This window comes from Leptinotarsa decemlineata, unplaced genomic scaffold, assembly GCF_025532065.1.
Source record: "Leptinotarsa decemlineata unplaced genomic scaffold, Ldec_3_MD MMD2_tig00001393_RagTag_RagTag, whole genome shotgun sequence".
Lineage (NCBI taxonomy): Eukaryota > Metazoa > Arthropoda > Insecta > Coleoptera > Chrysomelidae > Leptinotarsa > Leptinotarsa decemlineata.
In genome coordinates, this window is record NW_027412562.1 from 3005117 (window position 1) to 3025854 (window position 20738).

The following is a 20738-nucleotide window of genomic DNA, read 5'->3' on the forward strand; positions in this document are numbered from 1 at the left end:
GCCGAGACGCACACACTGTGGCTAAAAACCACGAAACTGGTCACGATTCACAGTTTGAAGATGGCTTTCTAGAGAGCTGTATGTATTGTTGCTCTCATACTAAGAAACAGAAAAGAAAACGTCATCAGAAATTTCGCACATATTGGGTCCATCCACTGATTAGCCAAAGATTTAACAAGATTTAAAAATTTAGCATATTGAACTCAAAATCAAGCGATCAAAATCCGGGGCGGTTTAGCCGTAGTATGGCCTAAGCCTTAGTTTCCTTCAAAACAGATTTACATTTATTCATTTACATTTCGTCAACTTGACAATATTTAGTTTCACTTGTTGAATGTGAAGTTTTTGTTATCTTTTAATCTTTCAGAATTATCTGTTGGAGAATTGATTTTGGTATTTTTTCGACGATTTAGTATAAACCGAAAACTAGAAAAAATAAAACAATTCTGCATATTAATAAACATTTTATTGAATTATATATAAATAGTTCCTAGTAGAATGAGAAGCTAGGACTAGCTATAACATACATACACAAGTCTTTGTACAAATTTACATATACATTGGAAGTATAGGTGTGTGAGATTATATTTGTATTATGATATGATAACATTTGATATCGAACTTTCGAACAATGCGACTTTAAATATTTCGACAATAGCTTGGCAATTTGTAAGAGTTATCTAGTAAAGAATGGCAGTATCAATTGGTCACAACAACGTATATGTTACTTATAGAATAAAATTTTCTGCCAACTTCCTTTTGAGGCTGAATTTTCAAAATTACCCATAATATACCGTAATTCATAATTTATTTAATATACCCTAAAACAGCATCCAAAACACTCGATGATTATTGTGCTACAGTTAACTCGATAAGAATACAAAATAACAATAGATTACAAGTTTTTATTGTCTAAATAGAGAAACTGACTTCAAACAAAAATAATAAATATTTGGTCCAAACTAAATTTATATACACAAGCTACAACAAAACAGGCAAATATTCGCAGAAAGTTTATTTATATGGTTATTATACAGCCTCCAACTCAACATTACGAACACGAAATAAATATATTTTCTGTACACATAAAGAGGTGTTCGATAATCAGAGAAAAAAGGCAAAACATTGACTGAGTGAACACTTGGTAATCATACATTTCAGGTAATTTCTCTTCTAACTTAAAAATACAAAGAATAACATCGCGTAAAGACACGAAATGCATGTAATAAACCTAGATAATACGATAAAAAATATACATTGAAATATTTTTTCGGATGAGTATTTGGAAATTCATGAAATATGAAAATAACAAAAATTGCAGTCTTATTTCTTAGGATCAGTTCTGATTTCAATATTATTGCTCTTCAGCACTAACTGTATCAACTGAAGATGTGAGCGATGTATTTGAAAACATCAGTGATGTAATCTGTGGTGAAAGTTCCCAGAATTAGCTAATGACAAAGACAGAAGATTGAAAAATAAAGTAATATTCCTCACTGATTAATTCAGCATTTTTACAGGTATCCCACTAAAATTTTGCTCTTTGCAAGAATGATTCTACTAGTAAAGTTGAATCCACTGAGTATTTTCAGTTGAATGAATACAAAACAATGAATTCGTAGTAGGGTCAAAAATGATTTTGAAAAAACACTAAAATCCGAGTTCAAAATTCATAGTTTAAACTGACAATTTACCAAAATTCCGAGTTCGGAGTTAGAATTTAACGAAATTCCTAGTTAGAAGTTCGAATTTAATTTCGAGTCAAAGTCACAGTTTAACAAAAACTCTGGCATATTAGAATTCAAAAAAATTCAATTCCGACTTCATTGAACTCGAAATTTCATCAAATTTTGACTATAAACTGGAATTTTTATCAAACTCCGACTTTGAACGAGGAATTTTGTTAAATGTTGTCTTAAAACTAGGGATTTAGTGAATTTTATGTTTGAAAAAATGTGTGGTCCTTTCACGCATTTGTACAAAACGATTTATGTATGAATTAACGAAAATGATTTTTCAGATAGGTATTATCTTATACAATTTGGAATCACGCCCAAAGCAGAAATGAAATTCAAGTAGGGAACTCAATAACCTACAAGATGTCCGAAAATCAAGCATATATCGCCGTTTTAAAATAATTTGATTTCCACTTATTCGTTTGTTCACAATTCGAGTTGAAAATGACGAAACATACTTAAAACTGTAGCTAAATGGAAGCTCTTATTAAATTTTTCCACAGCTAGTTTATTGACGAGGGACATTCATTATTCAACAAGCTAACATTTAAAGAGAGTTTCTCAAAATTCTTGTTCATTTTAAGCTTGGAAAATTCTAATTAAATTTTCGAACATTCTCTCAATGATTGAGATCCCCAAGTTTATTCAAGGAATTGAAAAAAAAAGCATATCTGATCGAATCATTTGGAATAGTTCCAAGTATGGAACCAACATGTCTTATATGTACGATAATGGTAACGTATGGTACTAAAACTCATTCTTGCCCTTGGATCAGTTTTTCGCCAACACAGTGGATGCATATATAAAAACACATGCAAAAAAATAATGAATGGATAATATTGGATAAAGATTTCATTTGGCGCTCATGTATTTATTAATGTTAGTTAATTAGTGTATTTTTCGTTAATGACAGCTGTCATCTGTAGATGATATTCATATTATCCATATTTCAGTTTCATTCGCTGTATGAAAGTCGTTTTAATTTTAGATACCATTTCAATAAAAAATTTGTTTGCAGTACTATTACTTTTTCTGAGTTGGCTACTCGGTGTTTGTCAAATGTAATTGATGTTTATATTTTCCATTTTTGAATTCTATTTGTTATTTTCATTATAATCATTTTTCATTATGGGGTTATGAACCATAAAAATGACAACTGATGCTAATGACAAATGAACAAAGTAGCCAACTCAGGAAAAATACATGTGCTCCAAAAGAAATCCTCATCCAATATGGCCTATTGTAAAAAATACGATCAAAAAGTTTTTATCATTCAGAGTGAATAACTTTTTCAATACAAAATTTACAGTGGATTTACCAGGAAACTATTCATAGCTTTGGAAAACCCCATTCTGGGACGCCTTTCGTCGAATATTTAGTTACATATCGAGGTGCTGTACGGCATATAATTTCATGAATTTCCCGAACAACAGTGATTTGAAAAAGATTTAGCACCATACCACTTTTTTTCAAAACTCACTCTCATACTTTAATACAAATCGGTTTTTATTTTTCCATTTTCTGGCAGTAGCCTTAGCTGGTTGTTGAATCTTGGCACATCGAATACTAAAACGAAGGCACACTGTGCATGTTAACACTTTGTCAACCAAACTATATACAGGGTGGCAATGAGGTTAGTGAGGCGAAAAGTATGATAATTTTAAATTCTTAAAAATAATCCCGCCTGCGAGATTTCAACGTATCTCAAAGATTTATTTTCAGACTTTGTGTAATTATTAGTAATGAAGTAATAAATATGAGCACCCTGTATATAAAAGCCTTAATCTGTTAACATTCTGAAGAATTCTATAAATACCCGATCAAACAATTCTTCACTACAAAAACAGATTGGAATGAATCGTACATATTTATTTATTAACCTAAAATAATCGGAGTAACACAAATAGTTACTTTTGAAGCACAGCCTGTTCATCTGTTGCAGTTACAACTGTCCGTTTTGTGGAGAAATTATTGCTATTAAATCAAATATTTCAAAATGTTTAGTTGAAAGTTTCGAGTTCGGTAAAGTGGCAACTAAGGTAACATCCAAATATCGACTGAAGGTTGGTTTATCAAATGTTAAAACATGATTTCATGGATAATGTATAATTTTTATGCACATTTGGTTAACGTCAGTGATTTTGAGAATGGATATTTACACTTTTCGAAAAAAAATTATTGCATCAAAAATTTTTTTGGGTGAAAACTGCATTGACTGCTTAGTCATTAGCCTCTATTTCTGGGTAGGCAATGTTGATAACTCCTCCGGCCACCTACAGAGCATCATGACCATTTGCAGTCATCAGCCATGTAATGTTGCAAAATCATCACAATTTCAACTAGATAAATTCTCTGGAGAAAAATATTCAGTCAAGGTTGGGAGTGAACTCACGACCTTTCAATCGTGAGTCTACCATGATATTTCATTAGTTCTATAACAAAATGGTTCATTAACCAGGAAGTAATGCCTAAATTTTTCCATCAAACCACGTTCCAAAATAATTATGATTTTTGTAAAGCAAAAAAAAGAACATGAATGAATATACGACATAAGTATTCAATCAAAATTACTCAATCAAATATCTCTCTAACAAAATTCCAAATTAAGTTTCGTAATATGAAATGTTTCTTAATTTCTGAACTAACCATCCAATCGACCTCAAAATCAAGTTGTCACTGTCGAATGCACAGTCAGAACAACAGGAATACATGAGAAGAAAATGAAACTATGAATAATTTTTATGGCATCACCAAATTCATATCAAATGTTAGTGACTTCACGACCATCATTTTTAATTGATTTTAAAAAAACTACTTTGAAATAGTTGTGAAAAATATAAAACGAGATACTTTTATACATGTAGTTTTGATTTATGTGGTTATTCCAATATCAGTGTAAAGGTCCATACAATTCAAATGAGGTGTTCAAGCATTATCAATTCAAAAAAATGTACACGTGACATCCGGACTGTATTATTTTAATAATAATTTGAACCACCAGAAAACTTCAATATAAAACTGAATCAATGGATAGGAATATCTACCATATTAAAAGAAATATGGTGGAATATGCAGCAATACCATTATCACTAAGAAGTTAAAATACTGTTCTATGGTTCTATGTCGTCTGTGACAAAGACATATAAAAAAGTTATAGAGGATATTCACTTTAAAAAGAGAACGACGTCACAAGATGACAAGTTACGGCGTTGCCAACATGTGCACTATTTCGAACTTTAATTTTTTTTGTACCGTTTATTTGTTTTGTTGCTATTCACCTTACTATTAACTTACTCAGTTGGAATACAACTTTGTTGAGACTGTTTCGACAATGCTTTAGGCATATTGAAGATACGCAGGTCATATCAAAAGAAATTAATAGTTCTGAAAAGAAAAGAAAGACTGACAGTTTTCGAATTTTTCTCTATTCGGCAACGTCTGAAATTTAGCTGTTGAGCAACTGGCAAAATGAAATTTTACCAGTTTCATTGCTACTGAACGCATTTCATTGGGAATTTCAACGTTGTTATATTGGATATACAAAATTACCAAAAATGACGTCATTCTCTTCTTAACTTGTTACTTGGTCTGTAAAACGACATAGACATAAGCACCTAACTTGCCTATTTTTGGTTCATTGTACCCATAGTTGGGTTATATTTTTCAAACTTATATTTGTAAATGTGTTACACGTTTCAAAACTCTTTGTTTCATATGTGTTCTACGAAAACAAATTTCATTTCAACCTAAAAAACAAAAATTGCAGCTTGGCAAGGTATTTCATGGAGTTGACAAATGTTTTGTACACCTGGAAAATTGAAATATAAAGTCATGTGGGCCAGTTAAACATAAAATGAACGATTATTAATTATAGAAGTAGTAGGTGTCATTTTTCTTATGGATTATCCAATAAAAAATTACTATGAAAACAACTGATAAACCAGCCTTTGTACGGATCAAATTGTGCAACCAAATCGGGATATTTACAAAATCACAGCAAAAGTTGATTAACGTCGAAGATTTTTGGATATTTGATTTAAATAGACAACATCTTATGAAATAACATCGCTAAACTTTTGATTTATGTCGATACGACTAATATCTATTGAATTTATCACAATTTGCAGATACGAACATTGATCTAGGGTCACTTTGCCGTCTTCAAGTAACGAAGAACAGCGTAACCACTGACACGCAGGACGACGAAGAAGCACAACAGAATGAGAGTGTTTGCCCACAGCGGAAGATATGATCCCTGAGCCTCTAGTATGGCACTCACTGGTATGGTTTCGGCACCTTTTGAACATATTTCGAACTTGGATTGGGATCCGCACCTGTAAGGAAAACAGGGTGAAATACAATAGAAAATTAAATATTTTGTTACTATCTAAGTACTAGTCCTAATTCAAGCCCGTTGCTAATTCAAACCAAGAATGCTGTGGTCTTGGGCTTGTATTATCAATTACAATTATTGCAGCATTGGATTGAAATGCTCATTTTCAATATAGTTTAATGCAGAGAAAACAAAACGAAGTACTATTTAGAATTCTGGGATTAACAAACCAAATGTTGAATTTTATTAGTTCAGACTTCCATAGTCTAATATGTTTAGTCGTGTCACGAAGTGTTCTGGCGATGCATTGAATTTATTGGAGCCTCTGGAGACACCCTACATTTTGTTTTATGAGAGAGAGGACATTGTTAGATCAAGATCTTCAGATGATGTGGTGCTGCAGGTTTTTCCGGGTTTTCCTGCAGCTGAAAAAGCAAATGCGCCACTGGAATCAATGAAGTCGCCCCGGAGCGCCAATTAATTTTTATTGTTGTATTTATTTTATTTTTATCGTTGTTTTAACACATTGTAATAATCCAGAATAAATTTAAATATGTTTGTAATGTGATTTGTAATCTCTGAAAGAACAAATAAAATTAAAATAATTAAATACAAATTTCAATCAGAATAATAAAAATTTTAGGCAATTATGTGAACACTATGTCAATATCTGAAAATTCAGTATGCTAGATGTTGAGAATTTTACTCAGTATGGAATATTATCAGTTCAGCTTTTCTTTTCCCGGAAAGGAAACTCAGTTTAATCAAAATCGATTGAGTAGGATGCCATATTTTCATTTACCTTCAACCTTATACAAGCCAATTCAAAACCAAAACCCAAAGGTCTCACTAGTCGTGCTAAGCTGAACCACAAATGCATTGCTAAAGGACAAGCCAGAGTGAATAGGGGGTGATATCTTTCCTTACGAAAACGCCATCTATGGGACCGACAGAGAACTCAATCCTTGAATATCAAAGACAAACAAGGCTTCACAAGGCGGTAAGTTGCAAAACCAAGGCAACTAGATAGCGTCTTCATAAAGGGGTATGATATTGCCCCGAGTTATACAAGTTGTTTGAGTTTTCTTTTTGTTGGGTTCTGACATAAGATTTTGGCAGTCCCAATCAATCCAATGTGCACCATTTCTTGTCAAGATATGAATAACCTATTTGAATAGATCTTAATCTATGCAAATCCATTATAATTATTATTATTCTGAAATCATAAGGATGACAACTGGGTTACTAAAATAAATTTCAGTACAAGTACATACTACGTTATTTAATGAATGATACATGGCCCAATTTTCTTACGCAAGAATAACTGAACCACGCTAGCGATTTTTTGTGAAACCTGTGCTATTCTTGGTTGATAGTTAATGTCACTAGATTGAAATTTCAAAACTCATTTCAATTTCTGACACCGAAAAAAACCTATCTTCAGCAATGGACTTCTTAGCATGTCCACCATGGAAATTGAATGTTAATTCCAGATAGATTCTTTATTATATTCTCAGAACCTAACCTATCACTTACTTGATTTCCATTCCTTCTCCGAATTCAACAATCTGCATGTTCTGATAAGCATAATGGACCATCGACAAATATCGCATCCACGTAAGCCACCACGGTATGTTTGTCGCCAGGAAACCGCTGAAAAGTTGCGTTGCGAGTGTATAGAGGGCGCTGATAGTGACGCTGGTCTCCATATCCATACAACACGCCCCAATGAAGAAGCCGATACTCTGAGCAACGAGGGAGTTCAGCAACAGAAATAACAGTTGAATAAAAAACACCATGATAGAATGAATTCCTGGAAAAAACATTAATATTAGGGGGTGTGGACTTTCATTGTCTAAAGAAGTATTGATGGATTTGTCAGCAGAGAAGAGAATGAATTAGTTGAAAAGGAAGTAATATTAAAAAAGAGAAAAAATTAACCATCTGCATGAAATATAAAATTATAAAAACCCTGATTCGTATAAAACATATAATTGTGACCTAATATGTGAATGAATTGATAATATGGGTTGAGCAATAAGTGACGTATCAATAATATACAAAAAATGAAAATAAAAAACAGAATTTTACATTATAATCATGATTGCAGCTGATATTGTAAATAAACAATCAGATGGCCTGTTGAATATTAGATGTATGTTATTGAAAAAGCAATTTTGAGTATCCACGCCGGTATCCAGGCCAGGATTAACCTACCAACTCTCAGTGATGAAAATGATATGATCATAAAAATGTGTATTTTGTTAAGACAAATCAAATGCATGTTGAGATAATCTAAAGTTAACTATTGTCAAATTAGGACAAATGATGCGGTAATATCACGCTTAATTCAAATGAAACAAAAACTTAAAATTATTCGTGGATCACGAATTGAAAAAAATTTAAATTTTCAGAATTTGAATCCAGATGAAGGAAATCCTAAAATTGAAATGGTAGAAATTTTTTAAACTGACTATATTAAATATTTTGGCAAAATAGATAATCTTTTGCAATTTAGATGTTAAACTAAATAGTGAAAAAAGAATAACTCCCAGAATAAAATTTTTGAAAAAATTCCTTGATTTGAACCTATCAAAATCAACTGAGACCAAAATTCTGAAATAAGGAGGTGTAAACATTACAATTCGAAAAAAATTTTTGCCAAGACTGAAGAAACATTTTTCTAGTGATATTTCATTTAACAAAAAGTAACAAACGAGATAGAAACCATTTATTCGTTAATTAAATATTGATTGTCGATATCAAAACACCTTGATTGTTATTGAAAACTTGAATTTTGATTTATACCTTTCTTATTATGTACTACAAATGTATCTCTATAATTATTATTTATCTTCTAAACGCTTCAATAACATTACATCAATCATTAACAAGTTGCCTGCCATGGCGTTGAAACCGATTTAATACGTGTTTTGACACATTTTTGTATAAGTAGGAGAAATACAAGCCAATTTTTTTTTACTCAAAATAGATTATCTCCTGAACACTATAGCCCTTTCAATTATGTTAGATGTTTACGGTGGCCATTTGTGAAGTATTATGTTTTAGAATGAAATTGTTTGTCGATCTAAATAGTCTTCAATTTTTTCGAATTTAAGAATTAAACTGTATCAAATGGACTGTCGCAACCCTTCAATTCGGTCAGCTTGGTTAGTTTGTAATGATAAATACACGTCAGGTCTTAGCAGAAACATTTTTGTGGGCCAAAACGGCAGCCAACGTGTTGATAGTTTTTCTACTTGTAGTAATTCCACTTGATTATAGTTCATTTTCATGATAGCACAAAAGATGATAGAAGTAACTGAAGGTACTTCAATCATAAAGGACGGAAGATATACGAGTGTGGTTTGAAGAGTTTCCGACCTAACAAAGATACAAGACATTTTTCCAGTTTTTTTTTTTCAATATAGTCTACTTTCAACTCTACACACTTCTCCCACCGAGGCTTTCATCTCTGTAACCCGTTCGAATAGTATTCTGCGTTTTTCTATGCAAACTTATTGTTAATGAAGGTGATTGCCTTTTCATTTGACGAAAATCTCTGTCCTCCGAGCGCAATTTCCAGATGAGGGAACAAAAAGAAGTCGCTTGGGGCTAGATCTGGTTAGTGAGGCGGATAGTCAAGCAGTTCAAACGGTAATTCGTGAATTTTCGCCATGGCAACCGCTGAGGTGTGATATAGTGCGGTGTCTTGGTGTCTCTGCATATGTGGTCGGTTTTCCGCAAGTTCTGGCTTTAGTTTGTTCAGTAACGATGTGTAGTATGCTTTTGTTGTGGTTTTTTCTTTTTCATGATAATCGATTAAAAGAGCTTCATGACTATCCCACAGTCGCCATCACTTTCCCAGCCGAAAAAACAGTTTTTGATTATTTTGGAGCCGGTTTCCCTTTGCAGTACACTGTTTGGACTGTATTTTTGTTTCGGGCGTATCTCTTACTTTAATTCGGCGTTCGTCTAGCACCATTTGGTTGGTAGTTGCAGTTTTTGGACATCAAGTTTTTACGGCCACGTTTAAATTCAGCTGTTTTCAAAAATACACATAATCCAACTCATCTTTGATTTGCGTAGACGTATTGCGTTCCAAAAACCAATATTTGATGAAAGCTCGATACTCGATTTTGTCCATTTTCATAAAAACACTCACATCAATCCACTCAAACGACTGTTACATAACAACTACACGTCCAAAATAGCTGTAACTTTGGTGAGTAACTGTCAACAGGTGAACAACAGAATTCACTAACTTTTATTTACGAGTGCTGTCATCTTCATGTTGAGGTCGGAAACATTTTAGACCACCATCGTGTATAATTCATTTCATATAAAAAACTGTCCACCATAATATTGAATGAACAAAATCATACTCACCCATCATGGGATAGGAAATAAGGAAATATACACCTGGAAGAGTTACAATCAGAGGTAGTTCGCCAACCATTTTTGCCAAATAGTACGCTGACAGTCTGTATGCACCAGAAAGTCTCTCTTTATTGATCACTTCACGTTCTGGAGGAACTGGAATAAATACACAATATAAGTCAACATGAAAGTTATAGCTGGATACAGTTCTATAGTTGTGGACAAAAAAATAATAGAAATTTTCAAGTATCCAAGTAAAATTTTTATTGATGCCATGACCGATGAAGGCCCAATAACAGATTCTTGTGGAACACCTGAATTGATATTCTTCATGAATATTTACGTAAAACATATACTTATTTCTTCTCTAGAATTGATACACTTTTCGCAACTGAATTAGGTGAATATTATTACAGAAACTACTTGACAATACTCTAAATTTCTTATGCAAAATATTATGTTTATAATGTTGAGTTTTCAATACAGTGAATTATAACATTTTACTGAAAAATTTAAACAGATTTCAATCAGTGAAATAAAGTTTTAACTTGTGTTTTGAATTGAATTAATTAAATTTGAATTAATTATTTGAAAGAAACCAATTTGTATATATGAGCAAATTCATATTCCAAATAAAGAGCTTCCACACGAATTCCTCATTGAAAGTAAAGTTGATTGGTGAATTAAAATCAGTTGTGGGTGACACAACTTTGGCCTATTTTGATGTGAATGTAGGTAAATTGAATGGAAAGTGAGTAGGCTTTAAATTTCAAAATATCTAATTATATGTACATATTCAAAAGACTAATGCCCAATTGCACTAATACTATAACTGTAGTATCAGATATAAACGCAGACAGGAATTCACATATTTAAATTCTGAGGCAAAAAATATCACCAATCATAAGAATTCTATCGAAGTAGAGAAACCTGTGAATTTATACAGAACTTTGTCTCTTTTTTCAGAATAAAAATGAGTATTTTCATTTACTGGATAAAACACAAATATACATATGGAAATATATTTTATAATGTTATTTTTGATTACTTTGGCCATATCTCATAAGAAATTCAAATCAAAAACTTTCATAATAAAAAGTAAAATTGTTAAAAAATCATTATGGTCCATTAGGACAACAAATTATAATAGTCTGTCCAAACATATAAAGAACAATAATTTTGCTACTAAATTCAAGAAAACTGTTTTCAAATAATTTATATCGATGAAAGAAAATTACCCATTTCTGGGTAACTGTAACATATTTTGGTAAAAGAAAAGAGATAATTGCGGGTTTCTTCAGAAAAAACAATGTGGAAGTGGCTGACCAAATGCCCGGTTATCTGATTTCCTTTTCAATGCCAAAGATGAAGTGGACAAGTTGAGAAATCTGGAGTTTATAAGCTCAAGTGTCCGGAGTGTAAGTGTTTATGTGGGACAATGTGGTCGAAATTTTCAAAAACGGTATGCTGAACCTGAAAGGTCCTTCAGACTAGGAAAACATGATTCGACGTTTTCAAACCATTCTATGGCATGCAACCACAAGTTTCCGAATGTAAACGATATGTAAATTTTGCACTATACAAGAAAGGGTTACAAACTCAAATTATTTGGAATACTTGGAAATTGACAAACATTAACATTGCGGGTGCAACCTGTTAAATGATCAAATCGATTTAGTTTACTCACCGATTTTCAAATTGGCATATCCACATTGTCACAAGTAAACAAAATTCAGGTACTCAATCAAGCTAAGTACCTCTATTATTGCCTACAGTGGTGTTATATAAAAGCTAATATAATCAATCTTTGTAAGTTTAATGTATAAGTTTGAAAATATCCTTATAGGACGAAACTGCAGTAACGTTAGTTACAAATAAAAGTGCTGAGAAACAGAAAGTTTCAATTCACTTTTCTTCATTATGATTTGCTACCACGTAGTAACGGCTACATCCATCAATTTATTAAAAAAAGTAATTATTTCAATGAAAATGAAACTTTTTTGGGCTTCCTCTGGTTCTATTGAGCATTGAATAATTTTGTTGTCATTGTTACTGTTCCATAATCTTTCTTCTTTCAATTCCTCTATAAACATGCATTTCATTTTCTAAGTATTATCAACTCACAAGCACTGAGAGCTCCAAAATGTGAAAACAGCATCCAGTAGGTGGTAGAGAAGAACATCCAACCCTGTATATCATGCAGCGACTCTTCCGTCCTATCCAACTGGAACCAAAGAAAACCTGCCATTATCCCCAATAGTACAGTTTGCACCCAATTCAGTTTGGACAACATTCTGGGCATCGCTTCTTGGAAGTTTCTTTGGGAGAGAACAGTGAATTGCGTCCAATAACTAGTAGGCCAGGTGAAATAACAATCTGCGTCGCTAGTTTCTGAACTGACTGAAGATGAAGCGTGAGAATGGGTGTCTAACCATAGTCGTCGTACGTCTGGTTCCATGGCATTAAGAGTATCCTCTGAAAAGGTCCAAATATTATTACTTGATTTATGTAAATGTCTAGTGATCCAAATGACTTTTCTAGTAATGTTTGTTGGGTAACAGAATTGAATTATCTTAGAAAAACAATTGTTTTCTTGCCAACGTTTCGAATTCAATTGAATTCGATACCGAGTTTTTCCATGTTGAAACTGAATTTGAAAAATCATCAAAGTTGTTAGATACATATAGAAAATAAAAAAACGCTAAATTCTAAACGTTGGCAAGAAAACAATTTTTGATTTAAAAACAATAATCGTCTGCAAGTGACATTGTAACTATATATTGTTATGGACAAGTAATATCTGGAAAAATATTTAGAATTAATGATTGAGAAGAAAATTTAATGTTAGGAAAGGGTTAGGACATTTAATGTGTATTCATGTCAAAATTAGAACAGTTATCATATGATTAGAGAAATGCAAAAAATAAAATAAACTGCTGTAGAACATCAAAATATAATTTACCAGGTTTGGAGTTCACTAAGGTTCAATACTGGACCAAATTTTTGGTCCAGTATTGGTATGTAAATGAAATATCAATATTGAACTAATTATTGTATCAGAGAAATAAACTTCAAAAAAGAAGCTGGAAGATATATTAGATCGAGGATATCAAACTGAATTTGTGAATATGCACTAATGAGTGAAAAGAGAATTTAATGTCACACAACAAAAGGACTTGGACACTGGAAATGTGTATGACATTCCAACTATTTCTCAAAATTAGAAAAATTAATATAATTTCAGGAATGCAAAAAATTCAATAAAATGCTAAAGAACATCAGAGTGATAATAATTGTTTTATTAATCTATGTAAATGAAATGTCAATATTGAACTGATCATTAAAAAGAAAGAAGTTGAAAGAGATATTAAATCAATTGAAAAAAAAGTTGAATAGACTTTTTGTTCTAAAATTGAAAAAAGATAAGACAGAAAGATATAAGAATATCAAATTGAATCTGAGAATGTGCAATAACAGTCGAGTTACAAATATTTAGGATGATTGATTGAATGATTGAAAAAAAAAATAATAAAAGAACTTGTACATTGACTTAGTGTTACAGTCATTAGAATAGTGAAGCTCTTTCGAAATATTAAATAAATTACTTGATGACAATCAATTAACATTGTCACAATGAAACAATAATATTTTTTTATTAGATTTTTAGCATATTTTTTTTTAAAGTTCAGTGTTTTAGTTCTATAAACAGTTACATCTTTTCAAATATCATATTATCCATGAACTAAAGGTTGCTGTGTCTGGAAATATTCAATTAAAATTTGTCAAATATCCCACAAAAACGTAACACGTGTTTCGGTATACAATAACTTCTCCAGGCATGTGTATACTACCTCAGTATAGACACTTAGTAGTTAGAATAGACACGCCTGAAGAAGCTACTGTATAGTGAAACCTGTGTTGTGTTTTTGTGAAACTGTATATTGGAAATCTTACAACGAAGTGTTTCTTGAATATGTTTTGGATTTTCATCAAGTATAGGCCGATGTCATCACATATATACTTCTAGTACTGATCAATATTTCAGGAATGTTCATCACCGTGCATCAATTCCATTAACTTAATGTTTCAAAAGAATATGAATGTACTCACGTTCCAAACTTGAGTATGGTCCATGAGAAGGCAGCAACATTTTATTCGAATTATCATATTTTTCATTAACGTAACAATCGTGCTGTAGTTCTATAGGGTAATCCTTGCTTTTCCTTAGTTCTTTGGCCGCAGCCAAAAGTCTTTTTCGTGTGTCGGAAGTTCCTTTTATTTGTTCCACTGAAAAAAAAATAAAAATCAACTTCTAGACAAAAGTATTCTATTTCATTTCCATTCTATTTCTTGAAGTAGCTGCTTATAATTATGTTACTTTCTATGTATTATTTAATTTGAAATAGTATTATCATCAATTCGAAAAATGCTCTGTTTCTCACTGTTGTCAAAAAAAGGCGAATCAATATCAATAAATATGAGGAGATATTCATCATTAATTTTTTTTTTGAATCAGTTCCGTTGATGAAATTAATAAAGAACAAGAAAAAGAACATCAAATATTCATATTTTACTTTGTGGAAGATAGAACTGAAACCACTGATGTATAGTGAATCCACTATACCCAAACATCTGAACTGCAGCACTATTATCAATTCTGGTCATGGAGTTTTGGTCTGGTCTACGTCCATGGTTCTGGTGTCTTAGAACAGTGCATGTGTTTTGTGTTGAATGTATTTCATTGAAATTTACATTTAACATATAGTCAGTGGGCATACTTGAAGATTGAATATGCGGTTGGTTACCTCATTCACAGGCTGATGAGGCGATGACAAATCTATTGTTTGTTGTCCACTTCAGCCTAGTTCGAGGAGTGATACTCTGAAGGAATTCAATTTTCAACTATCGAAAATCATCGACTTGATGTTAATGATAGACACTACCTTTCACTGACTAGTGGCCAAACATCCAGAAACCGGTCTGCAAGTGTGTTCCAATAATTGAAAATCTATTGCGGCAGTTGTATCACCAAAAGCAAATGCAGAAATAACTTCAGTGAAGAATCCTGCACTGACACATGTCGGATATAATCCAACGCTCTTCGTGGTATTAGCCAGGGAAGTAGTTATTTTCTGATGGGTGTCAGTCCACTAACCTACAATGTAGGAAGTTGAGACTGGCCTGAATAAACTGTTCCTTTAGATGATTTGAAATTTACATTATTTGGTAGATTCTTCTAGGTATCAGCTATTATATTACAAAGATAGTAATGTCTGAATTCTCCACCACCCAGTTAGCTAGTTGTTTTTGTTTTTGCAAAGAAGAAATGGCCAGGAACCGATAAAAACACAAACGGTCCAGAATTAAAGGTAAATTTGGTTGATTCTCATGATATAGCTTGTAATAATATTCTCGTTATAAGTGAAATCACAGAAGCTGATTTTTACATGGCGGTAAAATAGTTCAAACCCAAATGAGTATCAGGAATAGATGGAAATAACGATATTTTTTAAAAAGGCTATACGGTGTCTCTTTTCATTTGAAATTTGAACGTTCAGCTCACTTTTTGAAAAGTCCATCTATACTATGGACAAGGAATACTACATCTACTAAGTCTATACTCATTTATTACAATTTTAAATAATATCCTGCTTATATAATGACGCCTTTCAATTGAATTCGATAAATAAATTCATACTTTCATTGTTATTTACAGTTTGTGACCGAAGACATTCTACCCGAAAAGATGAAATACTCACATATAAAATCGGCAGGATTGTAATGTGGCATAATATTAAGTCCTACGCTGCTGAAGAACTCAACAACTTTACAAGTGTCACCGTGATAGATTGTTTGGCCTCCAGATAAAAGAAGAAGTTTATCACAAAGATGGAAAATTTGGGAAGAAGGTTGATGAAGTGTTATCACAACGGTCTTTCCTTCCAGAACTGCATAACGCTTTAAGGTAGTCATCAGACTATGAGCCGCATGCGAATCCAGACCGGAAGTTGATTCCTGAAAAAGTATATGAAATTCAAGTGACTCAATAGAGGTTTAGTGGTTACAAGAAAACAATTATATTGAAATTAGCCTAAAAAAGCATAAAAAATGTAAAAATTTTCACCAACTGAATATCCCAGTGCATGAACACATAACCATATTTGAATTGAAGGGGTTATATTTTTAGGAGTGATTGATTTTTGGGGAAGAAAGTTTTTGGCTTTCTACTACTCCATCTTGATACAAAAAAGGGGATGAGGGAATTAAAAAAAATCGTAATTCATGAATGAAGTGTGTGTATTTTCTATAATGTTATTCAATTTGGTACTGAAGAGCCTTAGGGCAAGTGTCTTAAGGCGAAACATCGGTGTATACCAGTGAGGATAACAGTGTTCCATGTAAGTGCAATTTATTACCATTTATTCAAAGTAGAACTCATGTGAATGATATCTGATTTTTATTCCACAACGAATGTTTGAAATATAAACTGAATAGAGAAAAGTATAATTCAGTGTTCATATAGAAGTATTTGTTTCGAAAGAATTTTTTCTTTCGTGTAATTCAATATTTATATGAAAGTAGCTGTTTCAGGAGGACTTTTTTTCAGTTTGTGTCTGAAAGTTACTTCTTTGCATGATCTACACATCCATGTATAGAGTTATTCATTTTCAAATTGATTACTTCCTTCCTTTCTTTGGAAGATTCCCTCATCTCCTTTCTTTTGTATCAAGATGGAGTAGTAGAAAGCCAAAAACTTTCCCAAAAATAACCATATTATTTTTAACTAGCGACATCACATTAGAACCTCTGAAATTACCAGCGTTTCTCTACTATATTATGCATGTTATATACATATAAACCTTTCTCTTTACTCACTCTATCTATTAAAAAACCTGCATCAAAATGCGTTGTGCAGTTATACAGATCAAATTATAAAGATACAGATCTATACAGATCCAAGCATACAGCATACAAACAAGCGACTTTGTTTTATACTATGTAGTGAGTATGATTATGATTGAGAATGTAATCTATACAATATATAATCTATATCATCACAAAATGAAGAATAAATTATTTAGTCTTCCTTCTCAATGATTTTCAGGAAAATTCAATACCTATTTTCGAAATTTTAAGTAAAAAAATGGAAAAACTTGAATGTAATTTGAAGAAAGAATTTGCGTGTGAGGAATCATTTTTTATTTTTGGTAAATTTTGAAGTTATAACGTACATCGACATTTTAAAGTGTTTCAGACATTTGTCTGCATACTTAGATAAAATACTATACACATCAGAGGGTCCAAGAAGGAACCCTGTGGAATTCCAGACAGTATACTGTATTCTTAAAAGATTTTTGCTACATATGTATCTCAAATTTGATACATTGATGAAATCGATACTTGAAAAAATATATACTCACATCCAATAACATTAACGAAGGATTAGTCAACAATTCACAAGCTATATTGGCCCTCTTCTTCTCTCCACCGCTGAGGCCTCTGTTGAGGTTGTCTCCTATGATGGTCTCTTGGCAGTTACCGAGCTCTAATACATCGATTATGTGGTCAACGTACTGCATTTTTTGCGAATGGCTCAATGTGTCAGGTAATCTTAGTCGCGCGCTATACTCTAAGGTTTGCCTTAACGTTAGGTCAGGGAAGAAGATATCTTGCTGGAGGACGTAGCAGATCTTCCTCTTCCATCTTTTACATAAAGGTTCCCTACAAAAAAATAATTTCGTATCATATTTTAATATACTGTTTACTGAGTTAATTCCAAAGTAATTGTTATTTTAAGAAATAAATATCTCAGACGGAATCCTGATTCAAATGCTGAACCAGTAGACTATGGAATCCCTCAGGGATCAACGCTTGGACCACGGTTGGACCAGATTTCCATTAAAAACTGTAGGAATTACAGTAAGTTATACCCAGTTATACTACACAATCACTGAAAACAACTGGGAAGAAGCTGTTCGAAACAAACGTTTATGATGATCTTAATAAACTTTATATCTTGTCAACTAGGTACTTATTACTGGTGATGATATACTTCCGATAGTAAATGAATGTGAAAAATTTTGGGGCAGTGGTTAGATTTCGATATCAGTTTCCAGAAACACACAAACAGTATCATTTGTCACAGCTGTATCTTGAGGCAGGTGTGTAGAAATAATAACTCAATATCTTTGTAAAGCACCATGCTATCTAAAGTTTCTCACTGTGATGATATGCCTTGATACAATTGGAGGTGAAACACCTACGGAAAATCCAAAATAATTGCATTCTTAATATGTACCAGTGACCATATCTCAGTTGAATTTGGACAGGCTGGCTCAGACTGATCAACTTCACTTTCTTTTGACTGTCAATACACCAAAAACTTGGTGGAACTTGGCCGATTATGTCAAGTATTGGAATCAGCTAGTGATATCATATTCAATCATCTTTTTCAACTGGACTATTTCCTAGATTTCATAAAATTTAAAAGACATGATTCCTAGTACAGGAAAAACAATCGGGAACATTCTCAGGCACTGCTTTCATTCTTATCTTGAAAGTATTTTAATTTTTTTCGAGTCACGATATAGTTTTCGTAAAAATAGATCCACCAGCGAAGTTGCTTTCCAACTGGTAACAAATATAGTCAAAAGTATTGATCATGGAAAACGTTCTTCGTTGACATTATGAAAAACCTAGTTATTATGGCGTAAGCAGCACTGCTTACGTTCTTACCGTAATCACACGTTAAAAGGTAAGACCACGTTAGTCCTTAGCTCGCACAAGTTTCTCAATTTCTGAGAGTTGTCGTTCGTATGGGAGCGACAGCTGATTAACGGAAAAACAGATTTTAAACAGAAAATAGGTATCGTTGCTTTGAAACGAATACACGATTGGTGTTCCTCGAGATTCTGTACACGGACCATCATGATATATTATTCATATACATGATCTATGTAGTTCTATTGCACCCACAACATGTGTCTTGTTTGAGGATATTATTTCATCCCAACAAATATATTATGCAGTTGAGGATCTGGCAAATACCTGGCTGACAAGTTCTTAGGCTAATATTGAAAAAAATGTTTTGATAAAATTTGATTTTATTATTCAATATAGTTGCCGTCGAGGCATTTATAGCGGCCCTACAATTTTTCGATACCATTATAGTACGATTTGAGAATAGGAAATAGTGTCTGGGGGCCAGATCTGTAGAATACGATGAATCGTTTTCATTGATTTGTGACACGTCTTGATGAAACAGTACTTTTTTTCTTCAAATGGGGCCGTTTTTCCGCGATTTAGCCTTTCAAACGATCTAATAACGTTATGTGATAGTCGCTGTTGATGGTTTTTGCTTTTTCAAGATAGTCTTTCAATTAACTGAATTTATACGATGAAAAGACTCAATATATCGTTATATTCCCAAATACTTATGTTCACCTTGGAAAAAGTATTGAATTTTTAGGCCTCGTCGTTGAGACTTTGTTCTTGATGTTCATCTAAGTTGATCAAGCCACATTGAGAGTATTACTCGATAAAAAAATAAACTCAATTTCATTATGTATTTGCTGCATCCTCAAGACAGTGTTTGTGGATACCTTTGATTGATTTCAAACACTATTAATTTATAGAATCCAAAAGTCCCTTGTATCTATAATATCAATCATACCGTTAAAAAAAGAGTAAACTTGCAAAAACATCTAAAATCAATGATTCAAAAATATAATTGCCGAAGTACTTCCCCTTGTAATCTCAATTGAATGTCACTCACGTCAAGTGAGTTCAGAAACCTCTACTTCAATTAGTTTATTTGTCATAACTCCGAAAAACTACATGAAAATAAACTGTTGTAAACGACACAAACAAAACCATTACAATTAAAATCCACCACCATTTCCAACATTTCGGTTCATCACATTAAAAACAATGTCACCAATGAACACCCTAATTGAGAATGAGTCATTGAATTCGCGTTCTGCGAAAAATAAACGAATTATGTATGGAATTGCATTATGGATCATTCACCGCACTGCCTGTGACTGAATTATTGTTTTGTGAAAAAACCAAAAATTTTACCGAACTTCATGACAACTGACAAAAATAATTCAATGCACAAGCAATCTACTTCAAATAGTTCGTAATGGAACTTCTGGCGTAGAATTAATCTGTTGAAAACACTTTACCAACACTAGAACAAAAATTATGGTCTCTCAACACGCGTTTCGCTAACCAAGTTAGCGTCCTCAGGAGATCATTATGACTAAATTCTACTAATATGTTAGTGT

General features: G+C 32.4%; 1 protein-coding gene and 1 long non-coding RNA gene across 6 annotated transcripts in view; one reads left to right on the top strand and one right to left on the bottom strand.

Moving 5' to 3' along the window:
• Positions 1-7790, top strand: part of LOC141482587 (uncharacterized) — a 62715-nt gene extending 54925 nt beyond the window's left edge. The window contains exons 1-2 of one of the 2 annotated variants that reach the window (XR_012465602.1): positions 4911-5615; positions 5864-7790. This is a non-coding gene — a long non-coding RNA (uncharacterized lncRNA). Of the gene's footprint in view, positions 1-4910; positions 5616-5863 lie in introns of those variants that run through there. The other variant, XR_012465603.1, reaches the window with a different exon arrangement.
• E23 (ABC transporter G family member E23) overlaps positions 452-20738 on the bottom strand; it is a 356089-nt gene continuing 335802 nt past the window's right edge. For all 4 annotated transcript variants that reach the window (XM_074176089.1, XM_074176091.1, XM_074176092.1 and 1 more), the window contains exons 3-9: positions 17871-18171; positions 16209-16464; positions 14560-14736; positions 12574-12924; positions 10459-10605; positions 7606-7882; positions 452-6070 (exon numbers count right to left, since the gene is read on the bottom strand). In XM_074176089.1, coding sequence (XP_074032190.1) covers positions 5884-6070; positions 7606-7882; positions 10459-10605; positions 12574-12924; positions 14560-14736; positions 16209-16464; positions 17871-18171 — 1696 coding nt within the window. In that variant the 3' untranslated portion in view covers positions 452-5883. The remainder of the gene's footprint in view (positions 6071-7605; positions 7883-10458; positions 10606-12573; positions 12925-14559; positions 14737-16208; positions 16465-17870; positions 18172-20738) is intronic.